Below are 22,990 nucleotides of genomic sequence, written 5' to 3' on the forward strand. Positions count from 1 at the left end.
TTGGAGGAACCCCATTGGAGTCACCTCTCTCTTTCCAATTACTGGTTCTCACAACAGGCTGCATTCGCAACTGAGAGGCTGGTCTCAGTGATCCCCACCATTCCTTCATGTGAGTTCTGTGCCCTCCCCAAATTCTTTCTAATCAGTACCGCTACATCACAGCTGCTGTGCAGTTACCAGTATCTTTGGGCAAACTTCCAGCTTCACCTGAGGTCACATCCACTCACATGTTCCCTACTACTGGGGGGTATTGTTCATGAAGTTACAGTTTATATAATGAGGATGTCATTTTGTTAGATTATAAGGGTGGAGGGGTTAATGATTTTAATGGGGTTAATGAGGGAGGTGATTAGAGGGTTAATGTGTATAAATATAGTTGATGAAGTGGAGGTTGTAATTAATAATGGGGATGTGGGTGTTAATGAGGTTAATTATGTTTAATGGGATTGTAACGATGAAGCTGAAGGAGTAAATTATTTTTCTGGAGGGGAACATTTATGAGGATGGGATGCTCAATGGGATGGTCTGTGTACTGTATAGCAGTCACTGGAATGGTCAATGTTCAGATGTGTCCACATTCACCTTTGCTGAACTCGCGATAAATAGCCCCGTTTGGCGCACCACAGACTTTACAACTTAGCCGCGCCAGACGTCTTATGCGTCTTATTCACGTCACTAATGCGACAAAATTACAATGCAAGGTTACCATGACTACTGACGCTGGTCAGTCGCTAATCTTGGTATAATGACAAAAGACAGAGGTCCGATACAAGCGATCTGCGCCATGTATCCTTATGCTTTATTATGTGCAACCTGCGACTTTATACCAATTTCTTTGCAACAAAAGTACTAACCTTGTGTCCCTGGTACACTATGTACGACTTTCTATGCAGCTACAATGCAAATAAAATGCAAACTTTAAGAAAAATTTACAAATAACCACCCGACGGAGCTTCTAAGTCACGACAAGCATCTCACACCATATGGTGCAAAAACTCGAAGTAAATTAGGACATATTTGTACTTTATGCAGTCACTGGGATGGTCACCGTACTCTTTGGCAGCCACTGTATGTTCTTTGTATGTGTATTGTGCTCTGGTATATTTTAAGTAAATATGCATTTTATAATGGAATTCTTCTTATTAACTCTTTAATATGGTCCTAATTGAGTAGAGAGTCAGCCGAGGGAAGGGACGTGGCCTAGCCACAGGAGATGTGGCCACACCCCCTTCAGGGGAAAAAAAACCTCCAACAAGCCTGGGTAATTAGTACCCGCCCCCCTCTCCCCCCCTACACAGAAGCCCCGGGCACTCCAAGTCTATATCCAGCACTGCTCCCAGTGATCCCTGCTTCAGCCAGTGAGGAGTCAGACTGCGGAGGAGCTGATGACCGGACAACTGGAGTCACCAGCTGAAGAGGTGTGTGTTATGGAGCTCACTGTGGGGTTGTGGCTGCGACCTGAACATATGTGTACCCTTATTGGTCTACAAAAACTGTGTTGATCTTTTCAGTGCCCAGTGACTTCGAGGAAGCCTTGTTTCCATTTGGAAATTTTTGTTATGCCATCAAGTGTAGAACTCTGATATTGCTGTCACATCTAAACACTGCACTAAAACTGCATTGCAAAGGCACACAAAAGCTATGTATGGTATCTAAATTGCCCACTACCCAGCAACTGCCTGACACACTCATGGTGACTTTAAAGACCTGTCATCTACCTTTGCAGGAAAGCTCCCCACCACCAACATTGTTATCACATTGATTTGTGTTCTTGAATTATTAATGACAAGTCACATTACCAGTGTGAAGGCATTTAGGGCCTGATTCAGAGCCGCTCGCTATTTGCGGTCGTTCGTTTTATAAAAAGGGGTGGCTATTCAAATGAACCGTTCGCACTTTGCGGTCTGTTCACGCCTCTAAGTCTGAACGAGCGAGCAAAACTTGCGGTTGTAATTTTGAAAAAACCGCCCCCTTGCCGCTTGCACCATACGTCGTCCGCTATTTATTAGATTAATCGAGTACATCGTACAGCGTATGAACTGCTCGCTATTCTTGTGGTTGGTTTTTTCAACCGCTATTTTGAGTTCTGAGTTAAAAAAAACCAAGTGACGTGGTCAATGACGCTGCTGGATTAATTATGCACTCCCTTAAAATGCCCGTTTTGACCTTTAAGCACGCCTTCGTTCTGTTCTCCACTCCCCGTTTTCAAGCACCTTCCCCTGTTACCACCCACATACGCCTCCTTCTGTCACTCAAAGTAGCAGGCATTCGCTATATAGCGAACAAACGATTTTCGGCCGCACTGACTGGTTTGCACATGCGTATTACAATCCGTACACATGCGCAGATGTGCGAACATCGGTCAGAACGAACGAGCGGCCGCTTACGAGCGGCTCTGAATCAGGCCCTTAATCCACAAAATTGCAGATTTGTGCATTGGTAAATGGCTCTACATTGTAGATGTGTGCATTCATAATCAGTCTAGATTGCAGGTTTGTGCATTCATAAATAGGGCTTGATTGCAGAAGTACTGTATGCATTCATACATATACTCAGATTGCATCATTATTATTTCATTTTGTTTGAGGAAGAGCTGATTTTGTTCTGTACCAGCTGCTGGCTGTGTATGTGGCATGGATGTGGTGTTCATGGTTCTCTAGTACCACTGATTATATATGATGTAAATGGCTATCTGTGCACTAAGTGAATGGTATTCCTGGGTCACACAGCTGCCCCTGTATCTTGCACCACAGTGAGGGGTCATATTTTGTGATCCCCAAGATCCTTCATGTTGTGAATTGTGATTCTGCAGACTGCACCCACTGTATGGCAGAATCACTACCTACCACCTTTTCTGGTGCTAGTCATGTACAGCCACATGTATGTTTTTGCTGTGTGGGGAATAACATGGTAACTGCTGATCAAGCTCCTTATTAACATAAAAAAATTGTCATTTTTGTCTTTAATGGGAATGTAGCCAAAGTGTTGGTTGCAGGCAGTGATCACATTGAAAGGAATTTGTATTGGCGAAAGATTCCTAAAACCCATCAATGAATGTTGTACATGTGTTATGTGGAGCAATGCATACTACAGCAACTGTTCTCAAACCAGTCCTCAGGGAATCCTTAGAATAGCAGGATTTAAGGCTATCCATGACTGGATACAGGTAAGGTCATCCTTTACTCAAGCTTCCTGATTGACACAAGTGAGTGGGTGGTCTCCTGCAATGTAAGAGTTTTATGAGGGCTGGTTTCAAAATTGTTGATATTATCTATAAATAATACCTTCCTGCTGTTTCACTCTTTAATCAGGCCTGATAGGGTCACCTAATATTCAGAAAATTCAGATGGCGCTGATTACTGACACCCTGCTCTTTCCTATAGGAAGGAGGTCTAGGATTGCAAAAAGTTATCTCAGAGGGGGACCAATGGCCATGTGCATGTGTGACATCAGATCATGCATGTACAGAAGGCCGGCTCCAGAGGGGTAAGTAAAAGTGTTAGAGATCCTGGGGACAGCTGCTTTTCGAAATAGCTGTCCCCTCACCGGAGTAATATTGAACTGCACCAGAGAAATGCTGAATTGCTCCGGTACTTAAGTAGTAGTGCCTCAATTCATGGCGAGTTGGATACTTAATTATCAGGCGCTGTGATAAATAGGCCCCTAAGTCAGGTGTATTTGTAGTGAAGATGGATCAGAAATGTAACACTCATGCAATCACTAATAAGTTGTGTAGAGAAAGAAGCACATTATGACTTTATTTTGCATAATAGACAGGTACTGTAGCTAATACATGTGGCCATCAGCTGAAATAATTCCCCACCCCTGGGCTAAGGCTAATGGTGGCCACTTTTAGTTCTCAATATGCCCATGTCTCTAACAGTCAGTGCCACCTCAGCACGCATCATGTGCACAACGTTGAAGGGATCTGGATGCAGCAGCTGTCTGCTGATGCCGGAGAAAGCAGAGAGGTCATCCCGGCACCTTTTTAGAAAGAAGAGGCACAGGTGCATGGTGAGTGGTGATCCGCCTCTATACAGGAGGAAGCATATGGAAATCTCATGCAGCGGGCCTAGTCTGGATTATGTGGGCAAAGTTTGATCATGAATATAGGCCCCTGACTGGCACACTGTCTATAGGTGCACTGAATAAAGTGCTGGAAGCAGTGTTAATACAGCCATTGATTAGGGCAGGTCTTAGGGTGGCTGTAGTACTTTTGGCAGCCTGTAGGTGGTGTAGGCACATAGAATGCTGCGTACTCCCAGGAACATATAGTAGACACAGGTGCAGGTAGGATGCCAGCTGATATAGGTGCAAATGCAGGACAGCCCTGTTGGTGGAATGTGGACTGAAGCAGATGCAGAGACAAAGTAGGCAGCTGGAAACTGGTACAATGCAGCACACACACTGTGAGTACAGGATACTTCATACAAAGTCAATAACATAGTGCACTTATAAATGCTGGATACTGGTGGTAGTCAGCTGCAGACTGCATCTGAATGCAGGGTTGTGTACAGACTACTAGTAGAGAGCACTTGAAAACAGCAGATAATGGGCACAGAATACGTTGGTAATTGCAGGTGACAGGAGCTGGACAGGAGCTGGGAGCCACTGTACCAGGAGCCAGGATACTGATCTCAGGGAGGATTGTTGTTCTGGCAACGAACATGCCAGTAGTGGAGGTTTAAATAGGGCGTAAGACATGTCATGTGAGCGTGATTGCAGGAATCTGGTAGGACATTGTAGTCTCATGAATAAATCCAAGATGGTGGCAAATGTGCTCTGCCGCCGTGGGTACAACCATATGAGATTTGCCAGGCCCACATGGAGATGTGCAAGCCAGGGTCTCAGGAACACCAGGAAAGACCATGGGGTGCAAGGATGGTGATAGCATAACTCCGCTGGACCCGGTAATGGGAGCTAAGACCCTGATGCATGACAGGCACAATGAAGGCAACCACCAGTGTTTTAGGTGGTATCTCCCTGCCTTGTTCTCTTTGATTGTGAGCAAGAGGTCTCTTCAAGAGATGCATCACCAGTGGTCCTCTGTCTTCTTGTTCCTATAATACACAAGTAACGAATTAGAAATACAGCAAGTGTATTGTGCAAGGTGATCTTTTTATCTGTACTGACAGTTATCGGGTACATCATGGGACTTTATCACTGTTCAACACATATAAGGTTATATATTACAGGATTGCTACATATAATCATGTATTCAGGCCCTTGGTGTCTGACTGTTATTAGGACCACAACTAGGGGGGGCTAGAGGGGCACAGGCCCCATGTGCCGGAGTTTAGGGGTGCCTTGCCCCGGGTGACATAAATTTTAGTTTCGGCCAAGCTGTTAGGGTTGCACACAGCAAGGATTTTCTATTTGTACAGTTATAATGTGACGTTTTGCTCTGACAAATGGGTGCATGCCGCCTGCCCCCAAACCGTCACACTTAGGTGAGTACAGAGAACTTAGTGGTCTGAGCCTCAGAAGAATCATTATGTTTCTTACCTTGGCGATGAGGCTCCTTCACTATGCGCAATTCTCCTCCGCACAGCTCTTCATGCACCAACCACCATCTCACCCTAGTAGACGGAGGCCGGTTATTCATCCTCTTTAGATAGACTTGGCACCGGTTGCATTGCCACCAGTGTTTTTCAGTGCTTCTTCTGCCTCATAATAGTCATGGTAGATCTAATCAAATAGTAGAAATAATATAAACTATAAAGCATAGATACCATTTTCTAAATTATATATACAAATGGTGACAATATTTCACAAATGTATTAATTAAAAATCGCTCTAAAGTCTTCTGTTCCGTACATAATTGCATACATGATAGGGATATACAGAATAATGTTATTCTGACAATATTTTATTTTGCAGTGTAACATAAGAACGAGCAAATGAACTACTAATGGGGTATAGACATTTGAGTAATCCCCTCTCAGCTTATGCTGCCCCCACTGAACACTTCACCCACTCACTGCATCACCCACTGGAGTTTCCTGACATGTCACCGGCTTTTGCTGACACAGCACCCAGCTACAGGCAGCCTGATTCCATCTCCTCAGGTCAGCATGTTCTGGTCAGCACGGGATGGGCTACAGAGACAACTTCACTAAACACAGTGGTAAGAGTTAGGGGGCCTATTCATGATCACTAGTAGGCCCATTACACATGTGATAATTATAGTTTTTGCTTGTCTTTAGTAAAGGGGCCACCTAGTATTCACCTGACGCAAAAACAAAAACGTTTTTTGAGTTTGCCTATGGGAACCTGTGCCATCTTCAGGCTTTGGGATGAGGATCCACACTAATGATATACAGATGTGTCCACATACATCTAGCCCTTCTAGACGCGCCATGCCGTGGTGTGTCTCAGTAGCGCAGAATGTCTTTTTGTACAACTTTTTCCCTTGAGACATTGGCAGGATTCCTGGTTACTAGTGGACATATATAGTCACATACATTACGTTCCCTTAGGCCTGGCACACACGTTACCATAAGGTTACATACCAGCCAGCAGCATGTGGTGAGACATTGGCAGGATTCCTGGTTACTAGTGGACATATATAGTCACATACATTACGTTCCCTTAGGCCTGGCACACACGTTACCATAAGGTTACATACCAGCCAGCAGCATGTGGTGAGACATTGGCAGGATTCCTGGTTACTAGTGGACATATATAGTCACATACATTACGTTCCCTTAGGCTTGGCACACACGTTACTATGTTACATAATGCGCAGCATTTATCCTACTACTGAAGCCAGTTACATTGCTGTTTTGAGTAACATTAGAGCCATACAAATGTGTCCACATACATCTATCCTTTGTGTGCTATAAGTCGCGTTACACATAATGTGTGGATGCCGTACGACTTGATAGCGCCGAGCATCTTTTCGTGCGACTTTGTCCCTTAAAATATATCTTATTTACAAAGAGATGTGAATAGGACGCACAAGTAGCTTCTGCTTATTAATATGATATGCGACATGCCTATATATATTACTGAGACTAAAGGTCATATTTTTAAAGTGGCAATCATTATAAAGGCTGAACCAGCTTGGTTAGCCTTTAAAATGATTGACTCTTTAAAAATCTGGGGACACTCTCATCCCTGCAGCGTCTTAAAATCGCAAACTAATACATTTAGCGCTCAGTCTTTATTAATACATTCAAATGTTATTTTTCAGTGTAAAAGTTGGAGCACCTGCCCTGGACAACAGTACGTATTAGCTACCCCTGGGATACATGTACCATAGATAGATAATACCTGCTGTAATGTTATCATGGTTACCCTGTGTTATCAATAATATGGCAGTGACACTGCATGTAAAACACCACACATAGGACACGCCACTGACTGATATGAACAACATAACATTAATTTTTCAGTGTTGTCAATATTTGGATATAATTAAACCTTATAAAGAAGATCATCTAAATGTATAGTTATCTGCACTGTAAGGGCAAGCCTATTATACAGTAATATAAATGTTAACACAGTGCCAGGTGCTGCAGACTATATTGATAAACCTTAATAAATAGTGTATTTCTTAGCAGAAATATCTTATAATAAACTGATCTGACAGTATCCACACTCACAGCTTCAGCCTAGGGCTCCACGCAACGGGTACATCCGCCAACTTCCCTCCGAAGAAATCATTGAACTTGGTAAAGAGTTCTTGGATGTTGTGTTTGGGATCTATCAACTCCCAAGCCTCATCCACTATCGATAAGGACTCACTAAAATCGCCAACAATCTCCTCAGTGTAGTCTTGCACAGTCAGTTCATCATCGGCCTCCATCTTCCTACTTTGCCTAGAACTGATGGCTCAGTAACTGTCAGGTGCTTTGCATATAAGCCACAGCGTACTGGTCACAATGGCTAGCTACATGATGCTTTTGCGGGTCGCAATGGCTGGCTATCTATCTATCTATATATATATATCCTAGGCAGCACCCTCCCCCACCTCAGAGCGCTCAGTGACTGCTGACTGACATAAAGTGAGGCCCCGCCCCCTACACAGCCAGTACAGCCTGGATGCACAGGACTGAGGAAGACGCATCAAACCTTCTACAGAGTGACATTTTCCATAGCAACCAATCAGTTTCTAGCTAGCATTTATCAAAGACCAGCTGGACAACTTCACTCTTTAGAAGGTTTGATGCATTCAGAGTTGATGAACTATCTGCAAAACAGTCACCTGAATTGCTGAAGAGACGCTGAAAATGTAAAGTCTTGTTTTCAAACATAATATGAATACAAATCTTTATAAGTCATCTTATACAACTGTGGGCCTGATTCAGAGGTGCACATAACGTCGATTCACATGCAAGCGGCCAATGTTTTACGTCTGTGCATGCATCAGAGTCACACTGTGCATGCAGGGTCGTATCTCCTCCTTGGCCAGGATGGCACTCATCAGGGGCACCAGCTGAGTAGGGGCACCAGCCAGCTGTGCCCCCAGTGGCCAGGGGGGAATGTGCCCCCATCCCTCCTTGCGGGCTGGACCTCTAGCGATTTGAGCTGGCAGCAGCCAGCAGGTGATCTACATACAGTAGCTGCAGTTTGAGACATTTGGAGCAGCACGTCAGCCCATCCATAAAGGGGGACGCGCTCTGCTGTGCTGCTGTATGGTGGCTGGCTTCTCCTGCTCCAGCATGCGCCAGCCACCATTAGGCTATTGTGTCAGTCAGTCCCTTCTCACTCACCCCACTGCTTCCATGCTCCTTCCCGAGTCTCCTTCCCTTTCCAAGTATCTGCCCCTTCCCTCTCCTCTGCTGTGCTGCAGAGGCTTCTCTGTCTGTCCTTATCTACTGTAGCTCCCTGGTGTGAGGAGACCAGACAAAGCCTCTTCCTGCTAGCAGAGGTAAGTACCTGGGGAGGAGTGACTGCTAGGGTGGGGTTGGGATCAGAGGAGTAGCGTGGAACCATGGCGCCCGGAGAAAGTGCATGTCATAGCTCCCCTCTGTCCTGAACTGTGCCAGTGGGGTATGGCCAGCCTGTAGGGGGAATACTGAAGTGAAGAGAAAAACAGCAAACAGTGTCAGTATCTCGCTGGGCGTAGAGGTCCAACTGGGGAAATAGAATGCTTTGGTGATCTGACATTAAGGCGTAGCTCCTTTGGCACTGCTTTACTTATGTATATCACCTAGGATCTGACTTTTATATCCTTTGAATCATTGTTATTAGTCAATAGAGGAGATTGTATTATATATTCTGATCAATTAACTTAAATTGACAGAATGCATGTGCTAGAGTGAGATTCCACAGGGTGCACAGCTTATTACTGCAATTACTGCCCAAAGCATCTTTCACTGGAGTGGGAACACCTATGGGAAGCTCCATTCTCAGCTATGCTCCTACTTTGCAAATTTACATTGCACCTAAATTAATGTGAGTATTACTAATCATGTTCTGTCTACCACCATTATTATTATTTTAGGTCTCCTTATATTTTTTAAAAGACCTTTCAAATAACACTGTGTGGTCATGCCTGGGAATACCACAATTTCTTTAAATAGCAAAGCAGTGACTTTTTAAACTCAAACCTTATAATTGAAGTTTAGGATTTTACCTCAGATATTTAACTATTAAGTCCATTGAAACACAATGAATGAATGAAGAGAGAAGGAGGGAGGGGATCAAACAGGAGAGGGGAGAGGAAAGTGCCGATCAGAGAGGGGAGATGATAGAGGCAAATATGAAAGGAGTGGGGAGAAGCAAAGGGCCGATCAGAGAGGGCCAGTGGCAGAAGCCAATAAAAAAAGGAGAGGAGAGGGGTGGTGACAAAAGCCAATAAGAAAGGAGTGAACAGGGGCAAAGAGCCAATCACAGGGTCGAGAGGGGAGGGAATTAAAGAGGTGAGAAGTGAATGTAATCTATCTGACGGGTAAGGGGAGGTGACAGAAGATGATCACAGAGGAGGGAGGGCCTGAGGGGAGGCAATCTGGGCTGCTTGAAGGAGCAGATTCATAACTTATTTAGGATATAGAGCAAACAAACCGAGATAAAAGTAACAGACAGCTGTCACACTGTGCAGCACCCCATGAATTCTGGAACCCTGTCCATTTTGGCGCCTGGAACACATGCTCCACTGGAACCACCCTTGCTACTCCCCTGGTTGGGATGTATATTAATATTATCATGGTGGTGGTGTGGGAGGGTATTAATGTTTTCTAGGAGGGTGGATTGTAATTTAACTGCATGTGGGGAGGTGGCAGTATCATCTTTATTGGATTGTATATTTCTGCTGTATTGAGATATGTTGAAGTTTTTGAGTATATGCTAATGTTGTGGGAGGTAGAGAAATGATAAAGTGGGTGTATTGTTTTACATATACACACATAAAGAGGGTTAAAGTTCAGAACATGGGGTACACTAAGTTATTGTAAGTAAACTCATACCTGTATTCCTGTGACTGACTGACTCTCCGTAATATTAAATTAATCTCTATTTAAATTTTTTTGTTTTTAACGTGTGGTAGGGGGGAAAAAACATTGGGATGGTAGGATTATTCCGGAAATATGGGGGGGTGCTAGTCCCTTACTTTGCCAGGGTCGCTTGGACCCCTACATACACCCCTATATGCATGCATCCTGATGGTTACCGCCAGGCGACACAGAACGAATAAGATTTATATCTTATTATTATTAACCTTTATTGGGTGCCACATGTGGTCTGCAGTACAAGACAGTACATGGTATGACCGTACAATACAGTAGACATTGTACTGTATTGTATTGTACAGTAGACAAATAACACTACAGCTCTCAACACAGATACTGATAGGAAGTGTCTGCGCTGAGCAAAAAAAAATGTGGGTCCCAGGGACCCCTCACTTTAAAAAGTTGGGGTCCTACGCCACAATTTCTGGGTCCCATAACAATTTATGCTTTTGAGATAACCATATGCCATGACACCACCCACATGCCCTACACATACTGTACACAATGGAAAGTCAGTCATAAAACACCAGGTAATATCGTTGTCCATGGCAATAGAATAAACAGCAGCAGTCACTATAAGCAAAGAAACTGCAGTAGGACAGTGATTTTCCAAAGTATTACAGTACATTTCTAAGCATACAAAACATTTTCACAGATAGAATTTGACTTAAATTTATACAGCATAGCCTTCACTTCCATGACAGTGCTACCTCAGTACCTGCAGGTGTAACTGAGGTTTCTATATATACTCCTTTTAAATAAACTTTTGCACCCTTCACAGGTGAAAACCCCATAATCCGGGCCAGCCCTTCCCCAGCCCATTAGTGTCAACATTGGGATCTCTCCAGCCCCCAGACAAACAGCACCCAAATCCACATGAAATGAGCACGGGCTATAAACTTTTCCAAGTGAATATTAAAGGATACTGTCATTTTAACCACCTATATACTTTTCTGTATAAAGTCAATTTTTTTAGTGTGAAAACAAAACTTAGTGAAAATTGTTGTATGTAAGGGTGTTTGTAGAACACAATAAAAATACAATAAAAGGGTAAGTAAATTGCTGTGGCAATAGACTGATCATCGGGGTGAATGCAAATGCATGTAGTGTGTGTGACTAATAGTATGTTTTATCTGTGTAGCATGTGTCTGTGGTATCTGTGCCATAACTGTGAGTGTGGGGGGGCTGTAATATTGGGGGTTGCTGCTACCCCTATATGGTATGCTGTGTGAGGTCTGGGAGTTACTGGCTATAGTGGGAGTAGAGGGGTCTCTGTGGGGTTGGTTGTAGGGCGAGTCGTGTGTGTGGGGATCTGACATGGTGACTCTGGGAGAAGGGGACAGTCTGTGACCTAAATCGGGAGTATGTGAGACTCCCCTGCAGGATGCAGTTACCTGATGAAGCCCATCTTTGCAAACCCCATTCCCGGTGCCCAGTCTATAGTGCGGCCTATGGGAGCGGAGAGCTGGGGCCCCTACTACTATGCAACATCCAAGAAGAGGGAAGGACATACGTCTCGGGTAGCGTCGGGAGTGAGGCTGATGGGAGCGGAGAGGGCGAGGACACACGAGAGGAGGGAAGGGCCGAGGCCTCAGGCGGCTATTGGATGAGGGGATGCTGCTGCCACAGTGATTTGTTAGGGAGACGCTGACAGCGCATCCTGCAGGACCTGGTCATTTTTAGAATTTGAGTCCCTCTCTGCCTGTGGCGTGTAAAAACACGTTATAGCGCGTACTTTGCAATCACTGATAGGTAATTGGGTGCAAAGGGAATATTCAGCGCAAGATGAAACCTATGCCCAGGTATTATCTCACATAATACTACTTTCAGTTTTCTATAAGGTTTAGTCTTTATTAATATATTATTTTCAGTGTAAGAGTTACAGTACCCCATGACTATGTATTAGCTACTCCTAGGGCAGAGGTTCCCAATCTATTTTGAATCTTGGCACCCTAGATTAACAGCACTGATTTCGCGGCACCCCTAAGCCAAAAGTTTGTTATTGAGAAATTCAAAATTGTTTTAGTAAAGTAGTAAAATGAAGTAAATTGTGCTGACCTGTCATCCTTAGGCTCAGTTATGTGCTTGTGGACAGGTTTCAGCTTCTGTTTGTCCACATATTTACATTATATTGACCATAAATAATTTGTTTTGGTGCTGGACCACCAACCTGAGGCACCCCTGCAAGTGTCCTGAGGCACCCCAGGGTTCCACGGCGCAGGGGTACATGTACATAGATCATTTCTGCTCTAATGTTATCATGGTTACCCTGTAGTATTAATAAAATGGCAGTGACAATGCATGCAAAACACCACACTTAGGACACGCCACTGACTGCTGTGTGCTCACTGGGTGTGGATTAACAAATAGACAGTAATAAGGTCGGCTTTGTCTAGATAGTCACCAGATGTTAGAAAGTCAATAGGTCGACTGGAACGAAAGGTGGACAGGGCAAAATGTTGACACACTAAATGTAGACATGTAAAAAGGCTGACATGTACAAATGGCCGACATGGCCAAAATGTCGACCTGAAATTGGTCGACACAAAAAAATGGTTGACACATGCTTTGTTTTTCTTTTGCCCTAATTTCACCCTAGCCCTCCCCTTCGTGCCTATCCCTCCCTCCTGGTGCCTAACCCTTACTGTCTGGGTAGGTGCCTGAACCTAACCGTCCCTTGTAGTGCCTAACCCTCCGGTAAGTGTCTAACCCTCCCTCCTGGTGCCTAACCCTAACCGGTAAGTGCCTAAATCTAAACCTAAAAACAATATATATATATTAAAAAATCATGTGTCGACCATTTTAATGTTGACCTTTTGACCCTGTCGACCATTTGTAACTAGACTTACTTACAGACCTACCTTTAGTGTGTCGACCTTTTGCCCCTGTCGACCTTTTGTCCCAGTCGAAGTCGACCTATTGCCTGTCTAACATCTGGTGTCTATCTAGAGACATTGTCGAACTTTTACTGTCTATCTATAGTCCGGAACTCGTGCTCACTGCACATGATCACGAGTAAATACAGCAGACCCGATCGCTGCTCCTGACAGAAAGCGCCTGTATGGTCACTGGGACCAATAGGTTCCAGTTGGATTAGGTCCCATTGGGACCCCAGACAAGATAATGGTTTGGGCCCCCACCATCTTTTCTCTATATGACAATAAAATATACATAATAAACTGATCTAACTTCAGCATAGAGCTCCATGCAACGGTACATTCACCGGCTTCGTTGAACTGTGTAAAGAGTTCCTTTATGTCGGGGTTGGGATCTATTAACTCCTAAGCCTCATCCACTGTGGTATTTTTCTCATTGTGCTTCACTATCCCCATTCTACGGGCTAGTATGGCTGTCGCCTGGAGCGCCATAGCCTGAAAGGCGCAGCACTGCTTCCTGCCTGAACATTCACCACCACCCAGCTCTGGAAAAACCTGCCCTCCACCCACCAGCTGGCGTTATTGGTATACACTCAGAAGGAGGGAGAGAGGGAGGGAAGGGGCGACAGAGTGCAGCACAGGACGTACTTGCATACAAAAGAACTCCTTCTTCCTGCTCCTGTCTTGGCTCCTCTAACTAGGAGCGTATTCGCCATAGGCCTCACTGGGAAGATCCCTGTGGGCTGACGCACCTGCTGGGCCACCTGTCGAGCCGTATTTCTTTTTTTTTTACATTTGGCTCGTCTGCTGGAGACGCACTCTGTGCTGCCTCTGTTACTTAAAGGCACAAGTCAGTAGGTACTAGGACCCTCGCAGCTCTGTACGTTGGCATGACCTCAACTAGGCACTTCACACGCTGTCTTTCTCTCCACGTCCAGCGGGCCTCCCCACTGAGTGTGCCTGGTACTGTCTACTTCTGAGTAACAATCAGACGTCAGTGGTGAGGAGCTGTACTGCTGCTTTCATACACCGTCCCTGCATGCCGGACTTTGCTTCCTGATCGTGGAGAAGTGTTCATACACCAGGTACTCACTGACACTTGGAGGAGCCCCATTGGAGTCACCTATCTCTTTCCAATACTGGTTCTCACAACAGGCTGCATTCGCTACTGAGAGGCTGGTCTCCGTGATCCCCACCATTCCTTCATGTGATTTCTGTGCCCTCCCCAAATTCTTTCTAATCACTACTGCTGTACCACAGCTGCTGTGCAGTTACCAGTATAATCTCTGAAGGGTGTCTATTTATCAATATTATTTTTACTATAAAAAAATTGAAAAAGGCGTTAAGCAGGGTTCCCCCAATTCTCTGACTCCTGCTTTTCGCAGCCGGCTGGCACTTTCCTGCATCTCCGCTAACTGCAGCATCAGCTGATTTGCCAGTGAGAGGAGGTCACTGCTCAGCCCCCAGTGCAGGTAAGTATTCTTTTCTTCTTTCCAGGGGCTAGGGCAGCAGCCACAGGGGTATGGCAAAAGGCGTAGCTGGGGTTCAGTGGCAGCAGATGGGGGTCAGAGGGGACAGTGGAAATGTTAGCTGGGCAGCAGAAGGAGGCCAGGGCAGAGGGAGTAGCGGCATTGTCGCCGGGGGGTAGAGATGGACAGTAGCAGGGGGCCCACGGCAGGCTCAGTGGGAGCACGGGGAGGCATGTCGACTTTTATTGTGTCAACCTTTTATCCCTGTCAACCTTTTGTTCTTGTCGACCTATTGACTGTCTAACATCTGGGGTCTATCTAGACATTGTCTATCAAATTACTGTCTATCTACAGTCCGGAACCCATGAAAATGTACAGCAGCTTGAATATTTATTGCCAGCTTTAATCTTAAACAACATAATGGAAATTAATTGTTATCTCATTTTTTTTAAGCTTGATTTGTTACTTATTTATGTATGTATATCTTTTCTGTTTTGTTTTATTGGTACAACTGCTGGGAACCGGGCTTTAGTGACATTATGTTGTGATTACAGCCTGAGCCTGCTTCTCTATTCTTGCCAGGCTCCCTGCTCATTTGGTTGCTCCATCCCAACCACCCTTAAAACAAAAAGCTAAAATAATTAAAAAATAAAATAAAAATAGTTTGGCAGTGTTGCCCTAGGTTCTGGAAGAGCCCTATATCATTTATCCTCTAGTGCAGGGGTCTTCAACCTTGGCCCTCCAGCTGCTGTGGAACTACACGTCCCAGCATGCACTGCCACTTTTTTGATATAACAGCATGCTAAAAGTATGGCACTGCATGCTGGGATGTGTAGTTCCACATCAGCTGGAGGGCCAAGGTTAAAGACCCCTCCTCTAGTGGGTGTTAACAGGGGGAGGTATATTTTGAGATGAGATTTTAAATGAATGTCGGGACACTGACAGGAGGGAAGCTGTTGAATGCTTTTTTATTATTATTATATATTATTTATAGTTTTTTTGGATTCTAGGGAATACAGGTATTCGGTATAGGGATTTGCAGAGAGGTGTGGCAGATGTGGAGCATAGAGAGGAAAATAAGTCTTGCCACATCAATGACAGATTGAAGCAGGGATAGATGGGTGTACCAAATGCTTGATAGGATGAGGTTGGAATAGTTGAGTCGGGAGATGAATTAGATAATATTTTAGTGTTTTTGTTGAATATTGTGTAAGAAAGGGTATATTCTATTAACATTTTGAAGGTAGAGGCAACAGGAAAGAGATCTGGTTAAAATAGTAATGGAGAGGGATCCCTGAAGAGTGACACCAAGGCAGTGGGTTTGGGGTTCTGAGGAATTGTGTTGCAAGTGAGGGAGATTTGAGGGTAGGTGGTGACTCTGGTAGAAGGAAAGGTGATAAGCTTTGTTTTGGACATCTAAGCACATAAATGTAATGCAGTGGGTGAAGTCAGAAAGCTAAAACAGTCTATCTAATGAACATTGCAGAATTACATGGTGACACAATAAATGAAAATGATGACAAGAAATACGGATTACAGTATGTACTGTACTCACTACTGTATAATGTCAATCACTCACATACTGCTAATCTATGTGGGGATGCAATCGGGAAGCCGGCTGACATTATACCGACAGCCGGCTTCCCAACTGTCATATCCCGGCGAGGGTGTAATGACCAGCGTCTAAATCTAGAGGCCTGTAATTTTTCCGACGCCGGGAGACAGGCGCCCGGCAATCCGATCGAAGGGATGCCGGGCGCCGCGAGCGGACAGCCGCGGGGGGAGGGTTAGGTTTAGGGCACCAAGGGGGGACTTAGGGTATAGCATCCCCCCCTGGAGGGTTAGGGTTAGGCTAGGGGAAGGGGGGGTTAGGGTTAGGCACCCCCGGGGAGAGGTTAGGGTTAGGCACCCCCCTGGGGGACTTAGGTTTAGGCAGCGGGGAAGGGTGGGGTTAGGTTTAGGCACTTAGAGGTGGGATTGGGGTTAGGCAGAGGGGGGCGAGGTTAGGGTTAGGCACCCCTAAGGAGGGTTAGGTTAGTTTGTACTTACCTAGGGACGAACGGGATTTCCAGCGCTGTCGGGCTGCTGCTGCCAGGATCTCTGCATCTGTCGCACTGACGCTGCCGGGAATCGAACTGCCGGTCATGTGTCAGCCGGTATTTCATACCGATTCCATCTATGTGTACTGTTCCTGTATTTTGCAATTCAAAATGCATTGTAAAATTGAGTTTTTAAGACCATATAGATTTTTATTTAATTGTGTAGTACAATTTCAACATTTACCGTACTCAATATATGTGCTATTTAAAGCACAGACATCTGACATTATTCAGATTTTGGTTATATAAATATTTGTGTCTAGATATATAAAAGAAAACGCCGGACCAGTTGGTATAACAGCAATCAGTGCTAAGTAATGTTCTTTTCTCAAGATGAGCCAACTGGTGCTCTTCATCAAACAAGTGCTGTGAAAGGAGCTATTAGCAGGAGCAGGGAGAGCTAAGTGCTGTGTCTTATACATCCTGCGGTACATAATATAACTATCTTTCTTTCAGATGCTCCTGAAGACAATGGTGGCTCAGAAATACTGAAATACCTTTTGGAGATTTCTGAAGGCACGTCTGAAGGTGTGTTTTACTGTAAGCACTCCAATCATGTTTTAGAGAATTATTTTTATGCAAGTAAATTGCTTATTGAAAACAGATGAGGGATAAAGATTTAGGACCTCATTCAGAGTCGTTCGAAGCGGCCACACGGTCGTACGCCAACAATGTTCGCTATACTGCGCATGCGTAAAGTTCGCAATGCGCGTGCGCAAACTAGCCACTACGATCAGAAATTTCTCTCTCCTTGAACACAGCCAGGTCGGTAGTTTGAGTGACAGAATGAGGTGTTTGTGGGTGGTAACAGGGGAAGGTGCTTGAAAACGGGGGAGTGGAGATCCGAACGCAGGCGTGCCTAATTATGCGAACAGCGTTTTATGGGAGTGCATACGGTTTATGGGAGTGCATAATTAACAAAGTAGCGTCATGGCACATGTGACATGGGAGGTTTTTACACTGACATGATCGTAGAGCTTAAGAGAGGGTATGGTCAACCTTAAGCTCTACGACCAGTTCCGATGGTTCCCGATGGTCTCAATTAATCCTTATATGCCCGGAGATGACATGCAATGCGTACAGAAGGGGGCGTATTTTTTTTAATTCCGGCCGCTTCCTCCCCTTGGTCGGCCAGCTACCGATCCGAACTTAGGGACGCAACTTGCGAGGGAATCATTTGCATATCCGGCCCCTTTTCACGTACGACCGTGCGGCCGCTTCGACCGACTCTGATTGAGGTCCTTAATGTCTGTACACCTGGTCCTATATAATTCACAAATATATACAATATGTAGCTGAGGTGATACCACCAATATAAATGTTTATTTTCTGTCTTTATTCAGATAGATGCTGTGCTCAGATCCCCTAGTTGAATCTATCTGTGTTTCCTTAGTTACAACGTTCCTTAATGTAATAAGTGCCTGCGGCCAGGTTTATGGGTAGGATGATGAGGCAGCTGCCTTAGGTCCAAACCTAAACACGATGATTGCAATCTTACCCCTGCTGCAAATATGCTCTTTGTCTGGATTCAGAATACACCAACTTGCATATTACTGCTCACATACAGTAATATTCGTATATAGAAGCATTGTAATGACGTCACTCGTATAAAAAAAATTTGTCAGACCAGTCACTCCTTATGTGGCTCTAGGCTTTTTCTTGTTATCTAAATCTGATAATATCTATGATGTTATTTAGTAAGATCTTATTCAGTATCTTAAGCTGGGTACACACTGACAGATACATTGGCCGATCAATTGATCGGCCAATATATCTGCTGGACATCGGCCAGTGTGTATCCACGATATGTCGGTGAATGTCGTCGATCACCGACATATCGCATTGGCTGTGCTGAACAGATATGTCTGCAGACCGCCCGTACACACACAGCGGCAGCCGCGGGAAGGGGGGTGGGACATGCCCCCTGCCCGCCGGGACCTGCGGGCAGACACAGATGATGGCCGCTCAGTGTGTATGAACGACCATCATCTGCAGATATATCTGTATAGTATGTACCCAGCATAAGTACAGGTGACTCCAATAATACGGAGGGTAGATTAGGTGTGATGGTGTAAATTAGGAATGTTACATTGTACCTATGAGAGAACATTATTACTTTACTGGTACTGTTAGATAAACCCTGTATCTAACAAACAAATAATAGGCAGAGGCAGGGGTGTATTAAGAGAGGAGGAGACCCGTGGGCAGTCTCCGTCCTGGGACCTGGTCGCCGGCAGCACACTGAGCGCAGCAGTAGACTCCGGGCACTAGTAGGTTCTAGTGCTGTGCCAGATTTTACTGCGCATGTGCAGGTCCTGGGGGAAATGGCACGGCAGCCACTTTCCTGGTGACTTACCTACTGTGCATGCGCAAAAAACGAGGAAAATTGATGCTTCGCCATTTTGCCGTTGATTTGTATAGCGCTGATCCTGCTGACCCAGGACACTGATGAGGTAAGTATTGAATGAATGGGTGCAGTGTATGTGGGATGGGCCTCCTTGGACCCGGGAATCCGTGTACACAGCACACCATGTACCCATTATAGATAAGCCCCTGGGCAGAGGGTGCAATTTAGCCTACCCTATAGGGTTTCTAAAATGCAGAGGTGTATTAATCCAGTCAAATGTGGCAACATTTTTTCTGTATTGTAGTTTTCCTCCATTAAATTATATCTGACATAAATGATATAATTATTTGTCTATAAATTTTTGTAAAGGAAGATACAAATTTTGTTTCTATTGTTCACAATTCCACTAATTGCATGTATATAATTTTGAAACTGATTGGAAAAAAATCCACTGACATTATAAATCGCTCATCTCGGCTCATGTGATATCACCTCAGTTTAGCAGTTAACGCACAGGCTGTGTATATTCATTTTAGTTCATTAATGTGAAAGCTCTGGAAAGGACAGGGTAATGTTAGGGAGCACTACACACATAAATGAGCCACAGTAGAGGCCGGATGGAATACAGCGGTCTAGTCACTTCCTACCAATTACTCGGCTAAGATTGCTCGTGTACCGCTAATGAATTCCAAGAAACAGGTCAACTTAAAGTTCTGTTCTCTCCTGAGCTTTGGATTCAAGGAAAATAAAATTAAATGTAAAGTCAATAGATCCACAAGATGCACATCATCAGCTACTCATTGACACTTTGCGGTTACTACCAAATATATCTTATAGTAATACACAAGAGCTATCACCTCATGCTTTGTTCTTTTGCCTATACTGTATTGTACTGCAGTAATTTGTGGCCAATGCATATACATGTGCTGTAAATTAATAATGGCTGACAGTCAGATAATCACTATGCACTTCAATAGGCACGTGCTCTTCTCACCCGCTATCACAGCAGCTGAAGTTGCTTTATAAATGGCCAATTTCTTTGGCAATCTGTATTGCAGGGAAAAATGGGAATTAAAGTGGAACCTGGTCCTGTGGTTATTAATCCGACAGTTACAGCTTCAAATTCACTTTCCGGCTGAAATTGGCCAGTGCCTTTTCATAAATAAAAGTGCCATTTTTCTAATGTAGCTTGTGATCTGTAAGAAGCCTTTATTGTGCTTGTTGTTGTTTTCACGCTCCGTTAATTACTATTGTAAAAGCTGAATATTTTGCATTACATTATGATAATAAGTTTTCTTTTTACAGCAACACAATGGAAGGTAGCATATAGTGGATCTGCAACAGATTATACCTGTAATGACTTGAAACCGGGCACTTTATACAAACTCCGCGTGTGCTCCATCAGCACCGGGGGACACAGTCAGGTAGGTAGAGCTTCCTGTTTGGTTACCACATCTACCTCAGTGAGCACAATGTTTTTTGTTTTGTTTCTGAATCTTTAATTCTAACTTTAAAATAAGTTAAAAATTAAAGGTTTTGAAGGAACTGTTTTAAAAACAAGCTACAATGTAGTTGATTTTGATTAAAACTATAGTAATTGTTCACAAAAGCTTCCAGACAATTGACCTAATGAAAATAAAAATGATCACGTATCATTTTGCCAGGAGTATACTAAAAAGTAACAATCTGTGGGTAGAAAACTTATGCAGGGCACCTGTATACAACAGAATAGCACAATGGGGAATTTGTGCAGATGTGTCCACATACATCTTACTTCCTTGCGCTTTAAACAGTTCTAGTTGCGCCATGTCGTGGCGTGACTTGGTAGCGCTAATCATCTTTTTGTGCAACTTTTTACCTTCAAATATGTCTTATTTGCAAAGCAATATAGGAATAGTGAATAGAACGCACAAGTAGCTTCTGCTGATTAAAATGATATGTAGCATGCCTATATTCTGTGTGCAACTGCAGGTGTATCTGCAAGCGAAATGCTACATGACAGTGTCAGCTGATATAACCAGTCCCAATTGTGAACATAAATCGGAACCTACTAAACATCAGCATATTACTTGCCGTAATAGATTAATATTGTTGTAACAGACATCAACACCAAGACGTATAGCAGCACGCTGGATCCAACCTCAATTGGCTCTAATGACATAGTGTCCAGCATGCAGCATCTGTCTAACGCAGGCTCCAGTGACCAGTGCTGCTAATAGGTTTCCTGTATACAGCTAGCCAGACACAGATAGCAGTAGTTAGAGTACATGGTGTAATATGTCTAATTTGTCCAATAAGCAGAAAAAGAGTCTCAACAGTCTTATATTTAAATAGTCACTTTTTGTAGTTTAGTCGTCGTATAAGTTTCAATCCTGATCCTTCTGTATGATCTCAAAAAACCTGGTCTCTCCACTTGGTTTCCACACTATTACCCCTCAGCGTCAGTGGCTCCTACAAGGAAAACGCATATAGTGTAAAACCATTTACATTTACAGGTTGAGTCTCCCATATCCAAATATTCCAAAATACGGAATCATTTTGGCATGACTGAGACAATTAAATCTTTGATTTTTGATGGTACACAAACTTTGTCTAAGGCACAAATTATTAAAAATATTGTATACAATGACCTTCAGGCTGTGTGTATAATGTGTATATAACACATAAATGCATTCTGTGTGTATATTGGGGTCCCATTCCCAAGATATTTAATTATATGCAAATATTCCAAAATACGGAATATTCCGTTATCCAAAATGTCCCTGGTCGCAAGCATTTTGGATATGGGAGACTCAACCTGTATTTCAAAGCATAGCATAGATAAACAATGGTCGCGTACTATCCGGGACCTTTTATGAAAGGCACAGTTTTAAGCAATACCTTCCCACAGTTAGGTTCTGGCTGGTAGCATCACAGGATACAGCACCTGAAATAAATGTAAATGGTTTTACACTATATGCGTTTTCCTTGTATGAGCCACTGACGCTGAGGGGTAATAGTGTGGAAACCAAGTGGAGAGACCAGGTTTTTTTAGATCATACAGAAGGGTCAGGATTGAAATTTATACGATGACTAAACTACGAAAAGAGACTATATAAATATAAGACTGTTGAGACTCTTTTATGCTTATTGGACAAATTAGACATATTACACCATGTACCTTAACTAGAGCGCTTTTAGCAATTTTCAAATTTTTGTGCACTTATACTTTTGTGATTGGTGAATATCACGCAGGTTATCAGCTGCCTGGTGTAGCGTGGATCCCAAGCATTTATCACCTTGTATTACAAATAGCAGTAGCTCCTCAGTGGATGGTAGTAGACAATTTGTATCAAGACCAGGGTAATTCAGTTGATACAATTAACCTTTAGCAAAGATATTGAAGAAGATAATGATAGGAACCACTTAAATTGTTGTAATTGTTGTTTTATATCAGCATATTTGAGATACTTAAACTGTTTGACATCAACAGCAAGAAAGAGTAATGTCCTAATTTATAAAAAACTGTACATTCTATGCATTTAGGAATAATTAGGAACACAATGAACTTAGTGTAAGGGGGAGATTTATCAAATCTTGTAGATAGATAAAGTGGAGAAGTTACGCACAGCAATCAATTATCTTCTGTAATTTTTCTAGCACAGACTATAAAGTAACAGGATCTGATTAGGATCTGATTGGTTGGTACTTTATCTCTGTCCACTTTATCTCTCCCCCTTAGGTCCATATTCAATTAGCCACGAAT

At 43.7% G+C, this 22,990-nt stretch overlaps 1 protein-coding gene across 1 annotated transcript in view; it reads left to right on the plus strand.

The window, feature by feature from the left end:
* Positions 1-22,990, plus strand: part of FNDC3B (fibronectin type III domain containing 3B) — a 371,317-nt gene that overhangs the window by 278,257 nt on the left and 70,070 nt on the right. Inside the window, exons 16-17 of the mRNA XM_088452330.1 lie at positions 17,355-17,426; positions 20,551-20,669. Of these exons, the coding sequence (XP_088308456.1) occupies positions 17,355-17,426; positions 20,551-20,669 (191 nt within the window). The remainder of the gene's footprint in view (positions 1-17,354; positions 17,427-20,550; positions 20,670-22,990) is intronic.

The sequence above is a fragment of the Taudactylus pleione genome, unplaced genomic scaffold, assembly GCF_031769625.1.
Source record: "Taudactylus pleione unplaced genomic scaffold, aTauple2 ptg000037l, whole genome shotgun sequence".
NCBI classification, from domain to species: domain Eukaryota; kingdom Metazoa; phylum Chordata; class Amphibia; order Anura; family Myobatrachidae; genus Taudactylus; species Taudactylus pleione.